The sequence below is a fragment of the Oncorhynchus mykiss genome, chromosome 13 (genome assembly GCF_013265735.2).
Source record: "Oncorhynchus mykiss isolate Arlee chromosome 13, USDA_OmykA_1.1, whole genome shotgun sequence".
NCBI lineage: Eukaryota > Metazoa > Chordata > Actinopteri > Salmoniformes > Salmonidae > Oncorhynchus > Oncorhynchus mykiss.
Window position 1 is genome coordinate 46200219 of NC_048577.1, and position 11574 is coordinate 46211792.

Genomic DNA, 11574 nt, shown 5'->3' on the forward strand with positions numbered 1-11574 from the left:
CAGGCATGCTCCTTCTAACACACCAGCAACCCTTCTATCAGGCATGCTCCTTCTAACACACCAGCAACCCTTCTATCAGGCATGCTCCTTCTAACACACCAGCAACCCTTCTATCAGGCATGCTCCTTCTAACACACCAGCAACCCTTCTATCAGGCATGCTCCTTCTAACACACCAGCAACCGTTCTGTAAACCATCTTTACCCGTCTACCCTGCAATCTCCATCTAGAACACACCAGCATAGAAGACCATATCACATGAAGTTTGTACACAAAGAGCAGAAGAGAACAAGGAAAATATTCAAATGAAAAGCCAAAGTACTGATAAGAGGGCAGCTAAAGCCCCTTGTGTACTTGAAATAAGCAGTCCAGGAAACAAGGAGTCATGGAGATGTACCCATGGTCTGATTCAGTGCTTAGAGAGCACATAGTTACAGTAGCTTAGTCAAGTGTGGTTGAGAGTTCCATTTCTACACAGCATCAGCAGGTCCTCCACAGAGGCTGACTGCTCTGCCCCCCTTAAGGACAGTGGAACTATGGACCTTCAGGCCTAAAGGCCCTAATTCCCTATCAAGGAACAGGCCTCTCTCTCCTGGCATGAGAGAACACATACAGGCATAAAGGCCCTCACTCCCTATCCAGGAACAGGCCTCTCTCTGGGCATGAGAGTACACAGAAATCCCTAAAGGCCCTCACTCAGCAGGTCCTCAGTTCTCTAGCTTGGACAACCTAACTCCATTTTGGCAACATTATCATATCCATCTTGAGAATCCTTTTACAAAAGGTAAATTCACCAATACACTGACAGTTTACATACAGTATTTATTTTAGAACAAGTTATCACTTCCTTGAGTACCATGGGCTCCCTCAATTGAAGTCTACTGATTTCAAAACCAATGTATATGTTGGATAGATGCATACCTGAAGCCTAAGATGTTAAGGCAACAGTGTTATTCATTGAGAACGTCAGGATTGTTTTTGAAAACACCTTTTATGAATAGCTCTGCACATGTTATTCACTGTCAGTCATCAAAAACATTAAATAGCAATTATTTATACATTTTAAATAGAACTAGTGCAGTCTCAGTATACACGCTCAGTAATTTAAACATTGTACTGGATTGTCTTGACCAAAGACGGGTCTAACAGATTTTTAGTGCAGAACTAGGTTGTCATAAATGATCTTAAATTATGTCAAGAATCAAGGCATTTCATCTACCCAGATGATGAATGTCGTTCAGAGGTACAATTCATTGTACATCTGGGTGAAACGTGGCTGTATCCAGAAAGATAAAACAGCTGAGGAGATCATCCACAGTATATTGTATCATTTCCCCAGTGCAGAAGTACAGGTAACCTGTCATCAAGTGACCCCTTTGAACAAACACGGTCAAACAAAGAGAAACTAATTAAGAAAAAAATCTGTGGCTTTTGTACCCATTGTTTTCAGTGCATGTTCAGTAGTATCAGGAGAGGTCATGTTCAGTAGTATCAGGAGAGGTCATGTTCAGTAGTATCAGGAGAGGTCATGTTCAGTAGTATCAGGAAAGCAGCTCATTTGTCTTTGGACTTTTTCCCCTTAGGACTTCCTACCCTTGGGGACTTTCTACCCTTGGTGGAATTCACTTCACTCTTGGTCTTCTGTAGGCGGGAGAAGATCTCTTTGAACAGGGCCTTGTACTCTGGGGTGTTCTGGCCCAGCCTCTTGTCCACCTGGTCTACCTGCCGGCTGATGCCCTCCAGGGCCTCTGGGGTGGAGGGGGTCTGGGGCGGGGTGGGGGGTGCAGCAGCCATGGCTGAGGGGCCGGGGGTGGCCATGCTGTAGTCCTTCATGGAGGGGTCTCTGGAGACAGGGCGTGACGTCTGCACCCCCGCGTGGCACATGCCCTCCTCGTGGCGCCGGCACTTCCCCAGCAGCTCCTCGTATTTCTCCAGCAGGGCGTGGTACTGCTCGTCCACTTCCCTCAGGATGGACATGCCGCGCTTGCGCACGCCGTTGGCATGGATTGCGTAGCTGCCCTGTCGCCTGCCAGGGGCGTCGCAGGCCGAGATGGCGTTGAGCGCCGTGTCGCTGCAGCTTTTCCTTACGGGGCCTCCCTGCTGCCCCCCTCCTCCTGTCCCCCCGGACTCCCCCGTCCCCTCCCCTCCCTCCTTTTGCCCCGGTCCCTCCTCGGGTGTGTCGGTCTCGGGGGCATTGTTGAGCAGGGTCTGCTCCAGACCCTCATCCAACAGACAGACCCGGGACCTCCTCAGCTGCTGCATCTCCTGTAGCTCCGCCTCCAGCTCCTGCACTCGCAGCTGGCAGCCCTCAGCACCCAGGAGGCGTTGTTCCATAAGCTCAAACTCCTGCAGCACAGCTGTGCACTCCCTCTCTGCCCCCTCCCTCCGGCCCCGTTCTGCCACCATGGCGGACCTCAGGGAGGAGACCACACCTTTTAGACGCTCGTTCTCCTCGTCCAGCGGCCGGCGCTCACGCTCAGACACCAGGTCCACACTGCCGGGGTTGGCCACCAGGAAGCCATCCTCATACCTGTAGAGCGATACACCACACAGAGGAGCACAAGGATACAGCAGGGAAATTGCATTCTTATGTAATCTGAACACCATACATTCAGGTCATTTGTCAAATGTACTCAGCATATTTTCACATACAGTACTTTGGACTTTTGAGAGAGACTACATAGAGCATTGCTCTTTACTGTACTTTGGTGCAGTGCAGAGTTCTTTAAGGCAGGGGAAGGAGTGGACAGTCTTGCGTCGCTCCCGCTCCTCTCTGTGGTCCCTCAGCTCCTTCAGTGTACGTAGTTCCTCCACACGAGCTGTCATGGTATCCACCTGAGCCTGCAGTGTCTCCATGGTACCCGTCAACCTGTAAGTGCACACACACACGAAAGTGGACTAAATCTTATTTGCATCACAACATAATGTACAATACTGTACCGTGACTATGCTGAGCCCGTGTCACAAAAACAACGGTGAGACGCATTTATTTACTATGAACAGTAGAAACCATTCAAGAACTAAGCTTGTTAACTCAAACTAAATATTTCTTACAAATCCTTGGTATAAACACCATGAAGAAAGAGGTCATGGTACAGTCTTACATAGAGTGAATGCTCAGATTGTAGATCATAGCAGCGAGAACAACTCGGGAGAGTATTAACCCTCACCTGTCTATCTTCTGCTGCGAGGCCTTGCTCTCTATAACCAGTTTCTCATTGGTGATCTCCAGCTCTCTGGCCGTCACGTCTAGCTGCTCGTAGACCTTGGCATGCTGCTCGTTCATCTCCCTCAGCATCTCCAGCTGCTTGGACAGGTACTGCAGGGGGAATAGACATGTGAATGAAGACATGGACCTTACAGGGAGACAATCTAAAGAGTCTAAAACGGATATAAAATAACTGGACATCTATAGGTTACATCAGGGCAGATGGAGAGGAGAGGAAGCTGTTTTAGACTATTGAGATACACCCAATGCCAGACACTGATGTAAAACAATACAAATAATTAAAATCAGTCACATAGATATGACAGGATTCCATGATGGTTAAGCAAAATAGCGTCACAATTTCCTAATTCCTGTCTACAGAAACAAATGTGGATCAACTTTATTCTTCTTCTCCAGCAGATTAAAGTGTGTGATTGGTTGAGTCGGCCATCGGCTTTGTTGTTGCCTAATAAGGAGGCCAGTCTTTTTCGTCTATTGAGGTGGCAGATCTAGCTCAGAGTCAGAGGAGTCAGTGGGTTCCTCTCTCCCACACAGCCGCACACTCTAAGTAAACACACACTCTCTCACTCTCCCACTCTCATGCAGCTGCACTCTGCTCCTCTCCTATCAGAGCTCTGCAGGGTTTAATTGACTTGATGGCACGTCAAGGAGAATGTAATTGGGCTAGCCTAGAGAGAAGAGCCACTTTGCAGGATCATGAAGTGCACTGTCAGTAGTTTAAAACCCACACACTCCAGCTAACACACCAGTCCGGTGCCATGCTTGACAATATGGCCTCTCAGGATTCAACATTTAATTGTATTTTTACATTTTAGTCATTTAGCAGACGCTCTTGTCCAGAGCAACTTAGTTAGCTACCTGAAGATGGATGTTCTAAGTGGGACAACCACATAAAGGCATAGAAAGTACATTTTTCCTCAATAAAGTAGCTCTCAGTAGAGTCAGAAAGGGGGAGGGGTCAAGTGCTTGTTCAGGTTGGGTTTTTTTTTTGGGGGGGGGGGGGGGGGGGTCAAGGTGATGAGGAGGATTATTTAAAATACTGTTTGAAGAGGTTTCAGGGTTTCAGATGTTTTCGGAAGATGGGCGGGGCACTTTGCAGGATCATTCATGACATGTACACACGCTCACACATAGTTAGTGAAAGTGGTATGATGCTATACCTCGATCTCCTGCACCTGTTCCTCATTGTTGATGTACATCTGTTGTAGGGAGTCCTCCAGCTCCTTGTTGCGCTCCAAAAGGGTCTTCCCCAGCTCAGCTGCCAGGTGCAGATCTGTGAGGGGACAGAGAGGAGGTTGAGAGAGTACTGGTCTGGATACAGAAAAAACAACTATTTTAACTCTTTCATTCACATTTCATCCACCAGTAATATTGGTAGTTCCAGCATTAGCCCAGCTCAGTTCAAGTGTTGCGTTGGACTGTTTTTAACTCCATTAATGCAATACTTTCTGGCTTTCCTTAAAGAACGAGCAATAGAGAGAAAATCCCCTCATTCAATTCCCCTTGCTGGAGTAAAAAAAATGTAATCCTCCATCTTCTCTGACTAAGACCAGCTTCTGTGATCTCTGCCAAGATGAGCTCAAGAAAATGGAGTCTGACTGCAGGGGAAAGGAGGAGGATAAGGGAGAAAACCTAGTTAGCACAGGCTCTGTCTGGAATACACAGGGCAAAACACCAATACAGGTCATCTCAGAATTCATTTACCATTACTCCTGGTCAGAATGACAGAGATATATATCCCTCTTAGTTCGTATTACCCCACTCCAAAAAGAAGAGTGGCTGTACATTCTGTACATACAAGCGTAAAGGTTTTAGCTGCACTGGTTGCTACACATACATCTTTATTGTCACAACAAGACTGTTTAACATTTTCCCCAGAAACCAATCAACTCCAGCACATCTCTGCTCTCAATCTGCTTTGACAGACATTTCCACAAATAAACACACATACAAACATGATCCCATTTTAGACCTGGGAGGGATAAGGGCAGCGAGTCACTTGGTTTCCACCAGCAGCTTGATGGATTCATCGGGTGCTGCAGTGACGAGGCCTACTTGGACTGAGAGTAAGGATGAAGAGGGGAGCTGTGCTGGCTCCAACATGCCTGCCCCACTACTCAGAGCCCATGACAGTACAGTGGGAGGAGAGGGGGTGTTAAACGGAGAACAATTGACCTCCATTACAGAACATGAATGCAGCATTTTAAATCAGCACAGTGCATGGTGTCAGCACTAACAGGAACACAACAGTGGGGAACACCATGCTGCTGCACAGTACACATCTAAGGAACATGAGTTGAATTATAGTATGGCTGTCTGGAGGAGTAGCTGTGTGTGTGTGTGTGTATCAGAGATAATGCAATGAATGGCAACAGGAGCTAACCATTCAAAAGGGAACGAGGCAGAGGACAAGAGGCCCGTCTTCAACATGTACAGTACCAGTCAAAAGTTTGGACACCTAATCATTCAAGGGTTTTTCTTTATTTTTTTTTACATTGTAGAATAGTGAAGACATAAAAACTATGAAATGACATATGGAATCATGTAGTAACCAAAAAAGTGTTAAATAAAAAGATATCTTATATTTGAGATTCTTTATTGTAACCACCCTTGATGACAGCTTTACACTCTTGGCATTCCCCCAACCAGCTTCATGAGGTTAGTTACCTGGAATGTATTTCAATTAACAGGTGTCCCTTGTTAAAAGTTAATTGGTGGAATTTCTTTCCTTCTTAATGTGTTTGAGCCAATCCGTTGTGTTGTGAGAAGGTAGGGTGGTATACAGAAGATTACCAAATAGGGCTAAAGACCAAGTCCATATTATGGCAAGAACAGCTCAAATAAGCAAAGAGAAAATGATAGTCCATCATTAAACTTAAGACATGAAGGTCAGTCAATATGGAAAATGTTAAGAACTTTGAAAGTTTCTTCAAGTGCAGTCACAAGCGATATGACCGCCACAGGAAAGGAAGACCCAAAGCTACCTCTGCTGCAGAGAAAAAGTTAATTAGAGTTAACTGCGCACCAGATTGCAGCCCAAATAAATGCTTCACAGAGTTCAATAACAGACACATCTCAACATCAACTATTCAGAGCAGACTGCGTGAATCAGGCCTTCATGGTCGAATTGCTGCAAAGAAATCACTACTAAAGGACACCAATAAGAAGAGACTTGCTTGGGCCAAGAAACACAAACAATGGACATTAGACTGGTGGAACTCTGTCCTTTGGTCTGATGAGTCCAAATTGGAGATTTTTGTTTCCAACCGCTGTATGTCTTTTTGACGCAGAGTAGGTGAACGGATGATCTCCGCATGTGTGGTTCCCACCATGAAGCAGGTGTGATGGTGTGGGTGTGCTTTGCTGCTGACACTGTCAGTGATTTATTTAGAATTCAAGGCACACTTAACCAGCACGACTACAGCAATACACCATTCCATCTGATTTGCGCTTAGTGGGGACTATCATTTGTTTTTCAACAGGGCAATGATCCAAAACACACCTCCAGATGCTACGTGACCAACACAAAAGTGCCTGGTACACATTGTCTAAAGCTTAAAAGTTATGTAATCTTATGGTTGTGCCTTTATCAAAACGCTGCCACACAACGGTTGCTTGTGCTGGCAAACGGATAAGAATCTGAGTTTGCTGAGAGGGCAAGAGATATCCCGGTAAGTAGGACAAATCATGTACCCACTTCATTGAAAACAAGTGAATAACATAAGAATTGTAACAGGACAAAGCAATGACACTGTGAAACTGACATCTCCCCATGGCAACCTTGGCACACACACAGCTCATGTGCACTGCATCCTTCTGCACGTGTGGCTATGCATCATCCTTATGCCCTCGGATGTGTAGAACTCTAGCATCTAGTGAAGCACATCACAACCACACTGCACCAGCTGCTACAACTATGACGTCATACCCTACCATCTGGACAGACAGGATACACATGTTGAGCTGATGATTATGACCAGAGGGCAGCCCTGAATACAGATCACTTACATAATAATCACATATTCACTCTGTGTGAAAGTGGGTGTAAATAGACCATAGCAAATACAATATGACCCCTTGGTTGGAACAGCATGCTAAAACTGTACTATTACAACTTTATATGCAGGGTCGCACCTGGTTCCCAAACGCTGACCAGGGAAACACTGATGAGACGCAAAGCTGCTTTTATTCTCTGGGTCATCGGTCAATGGGGTGATGTGGAGGACGAGGGCTGAGCTAGGGAAGGACATATACTGTACATACAGTTGAAGTCAGAAGTTTACATACACCTTAGCCAAATACATTTCAACTCAGTTTCTCACAATTCCTGACATTCAATCCGAGTAAAAAATGTCCTGTCTTAGGTCAGTTAGGATCAACATGTTATTTTAAGAATGTGAAATGTCAGAAAAATAGGAGAGAGAATAATTTAATTTGCCGTTTATTTCTTTCACCACATTCCCAGTGGATCAAAAGTTTACATACACTCAATTAGTATTTGGTAGCAATGCCTTTAAATTGTTTAACTTGGATCAAACGTTTCAGGTATCCTTCCACAAGCTTCACACTTGTTGGGTGAATTTTGGCCCATTCCTCCTGACAGAGCTGGTGTAACTGAGTCAGGTTTGTAGGCCTCCTTGCGCACACACGCTTTTTCAGTTCTGCCCACATATTTTCTATGGGATTGAGGTCAGGGCTTTGTGATGGCCACTCCAATACCTCGACTTTGTTGTCCTTAAACCATTTTGACACAACTTTGGAAGTATGCTTGGCTGTCGTTGTCCTTTTGGAAGACCCATTTGCGACCAAGCTTTAACTTCCTGACTGATGTCTTGAGATGTTGCTTCAATATATCCACATAATTTTCCTCCCTCATGATGCCATCTATTTTGTGAAGTGCACCAGCCCGTCTTACAGCAAAGCACCCCCACAACATGATGCTGCCACCCCCGTTCTTCCCGGTTGGGATGGTGTTCTTCGGCTTGTAAGACTCCTTTTTCCTCCAAACATAACGATGGTCATTATGGCCAAACAGTTCTGTTTCATCAGACCAGAGGACATTCCTCCAAAAAGTACAATATTTGTCCTCATGTGTAATTTCAAACCGTAGTCTGGCTTTTTTATGGTGGTTTTGGAGCAGTGGCTTCTTCCTTGCTGAGCGGCCTATTAGGTTATGTCGATATAAGACTAGTTTTACTGTGGATATAGACATTTTTGCCCGTTTCCTCCAGCATCTTCACAAGGTCCTTTGCTGTTGTTCTGGGAATGATTTGCACTTTTCTTACCAAAGACAGAAGGGGTCTCCTTCCTGAGCGGTATGATGGCAGCATGGTCCCATGGTGTTAATACTTGCGTACTATTGTTTGTACAGATGAACGTGGTACCTTCAGGCATTTGGAAATTGCTCCCAAGGATGAACCAGACTTGTGGAGGTCTAAATTTTTTTTGTGAGGTCTTGGGCTGATTTCTTTTGATTTTCCCATGATGTCAAGCAAAGAGGCACAGAGTTTGAAGGTAGGCCTTGAAATACATCCACAGGTACACCTCCAACTGACTCAAATTATGTCAATTAGCCTATCAGAAGCTTCTAAAGCCATGACATAATTTTCTGGAATTTTCCAAGCTGTTTAAAGGCACAGTCAACTTAGTGTATGTAAACTTCTGACCCACTGGAATTGTGATACAGTGAATTATAAGTGAAATAATCTGTCTGTAAACTATTGTTGGAAAAATGACTTGTGTCATGCACAAAGTAGATGTCCTAACCGACTTGACAAAACTATAGTTTGTTAACAAGAAATGTGTAGAGTGGTTGAAAAACTAGTTAATGACTCCAACCTAAGTGTATGTAAACTTCTGACTTCACCTGTACCTCATCCCACCATCTGGAACTCACACCGCCTACTATCCTAATATACCAAATTTACCCTTTATAATAAATGATTGCTAGGAAAATACCGCTTTGACCTATATCATAACTTGTGGGGACATTTAAAATGCTAAAACAATAGCTTCTTTCCCGTTTTGTTTCAAAATATGGGGATAAGACCAGAGGTGGGAGACACTGCTCTGCCAGATCAATACACAGGGAGTGAGAGCAGAGACTACACAGGTCCTCATCTATGTCTATCTAGCCATTAGTGGAGGAAGAGACAGACAATGGGGTCCAATTGAGTTAACTAAATCAAACAGTTGAGGAAGAGATACAAAGGGGTGTGTCACTCTATAGGAGGGATGTATTATCAGACTAAGCCCTGGGTGAATGGAAAAGGTAAGCCCTCCCACAACCTCCTTGGGTTGTGCCGTGGCGGAGATCTTTGTGGGCTATACTCAGCCTTGTCTCAGGATGTGTCCTCGGATGGGGCCACAGTGTCTCCTGACGCCTCCTGTCTCAGCCTCCAGTATTTATGCTGCAGTAGTTTATGTGTCGGGGGGCTAGGGTCAGTTTGTTATATCTGGAGTACTTCTCCTGTCCTATTCGGTGTCCTGTGTGAATTTAAGTGTGCTCTCTCTAATTCTCTCTCGGAGGACCTGAGCCCTAGGACCATGCCTCAGGACTACATGACATGATGACTCCTTGCTGTCCCCAGTCCACCTGGCCGTACTGCTGCTCCAGTTTCAACTGTTCTGCCTTATTATTATTTGACCATGCTGGTCATTTATGAACATTTGAACATCTTGGCCATGTTCTGTTATTATCTCCACCCGGCACAGCCAGAAGAGGACTGGCCACCCCATGGTTCCTCTCTAGGTTTCTTCCTAGGTTTTGGCCTTTCTAGGGAGTTTTTCCTAGCCACCGTGCTTCTACACCTGCATTGCTTGCTGTCTGGGGTTTTAGGCTGGGCTTCTGTACAGCACTTTGAGATATCAGCTGATGTACGAAGGGCTATATAAATACATTTGATTTGAAAAGGTTGTGTATTATGTGCCTTTTCAAGCATCTCAAAACATAGATTCTTTAGGAGCATCTCCATTGTTGATCCCTATTTTTTTTTATCAGAGCACAGACATGAAGTTAGTAAATGTCTTGCGTCTTCAGTCTAACCAGTAATAAATCATTTTTAAAAAGACAGAACTCTGACATTTCCCTCACTCAGCAATTGCAACTGCATAGAATCTTTGTTCAAAATTTCACAGAATCCTGCGAATGTCAACCAGTTGTCTCCCTGAATATCCCACTTGTTCTAAATCATCTGTCAGTCTGTCAGCCTGATGTCAGCCCCCATCACCTAATACCTCACCAGCACATCCCCATGCAAGTGGGAACCACAACTCAGCATTTTGGTGACTTGAGAAAAATAACCGAGGGCAGAGGGATGGCACGTGACCGTTCATCATATATGATGTGAGAGATGGAGGGTGAAGTCAGACAGACAGCAGGGTTATTCTGAGAACACGCACTTCACTGACAACATCAGAATAATTGGAAAATAGCTCGATAATGGATAAAGGGAAGTCTAGAACAGTGCCTATACACAGAGAGGTTGAAATTAGAGAAATGGAAGTAGGCCTGTGTGTGTGTCAGAGAGAGAGAGAGAGAAAGGCGAGAATAACAGAGTATAACATGGTCTGACAGGTGAAACCTGCAGCAGAATTTCGATAGTTCCCACGCCTCGTTCTTAAATGTATGGGACTTGGGGTGATGGGGTCTGTCTTGAAAGTGCATGAGCGCCATCACAATTTCTCAGTTTTATCATATCAAGGATAATATCAACAAGACAGTAGTCTATTCCGGACACGCACGCTTGTATATCGAGCCAGAATTGCAGAACATGTCATGAATTCTTCAAATGAAATGTCAATAATATTATATTTTCTTGAAGGGCCAATTAACATCCTTTGAGACATCTTCAGGTTGTTGCATTAAATGACAGTGATGAGGTCGGTAGCCAGCATCAGCTGCTTTTTGCTGGGACTGTTTATTGTATCGGAATGATTCGCATACAAGGCTAAACAAAACCTGCAACAAATATAACCACGGTCACAAAGTAACAACAATGGTGTGTCAGTCTACTCACCCTGCTCCAAATCCCGTTGGTCGTACCATGGCTCATCTTCCTCCGTAACAAACTCCTCCATCCTGCCTGCACGAAGCATCGATGCTCGGTCTATCGTTGTGGATGTTCACTGTGCGCTCTGCTCCAACATCTCTGACCGCTAGCCCGGAAGCGAAAGCATGCCTCGTATGATCAAGAAATCTCGAACTGCGCAGCCTCCCAAACCGTAACCCTTTCATCAACCTTTATCATTCACTAGGAAAGCCGCGGGCGCACCTGCCCCCAACATTCTGCAATGAACCATTCGAATGAGACAGATGCATCAATTTACCGCACCTGACACTAAATT

At 45.0% G+C, this 11574-nt stretch overlaps 1 protein-coding gene across 1 annotated transcript; it reads right to left on the reverse strand.

Annotated features, from left to right (window-relative positions):
• Positions 1-807: 807 nt before the first annotated feature.
• Positions 808-11527, reverse strand: LOC110486567 (cerebellar degeneration-related protein 2-like). The gene is made up of 5 exons (XM_021558275.2): positions 11247-11527; positions 4389-4501; positions 3170-3318; positions 2704-2868; positions 808-2529 (listed from the first exon to the last, which is right to left on the reverse strand). Exons 1-5 carry the CDS (start codon positions 11323-11325, stop codon positions 1554-1556), a joined length of 1482 nt encoding a protein of 493 aa, XP_021413950.2. The 5' UTR covers positions 11326-11527; the 3' UTR covers positions 808-1553.
• Positions 11528-11574: the final 47 nt, after the last annotated feature.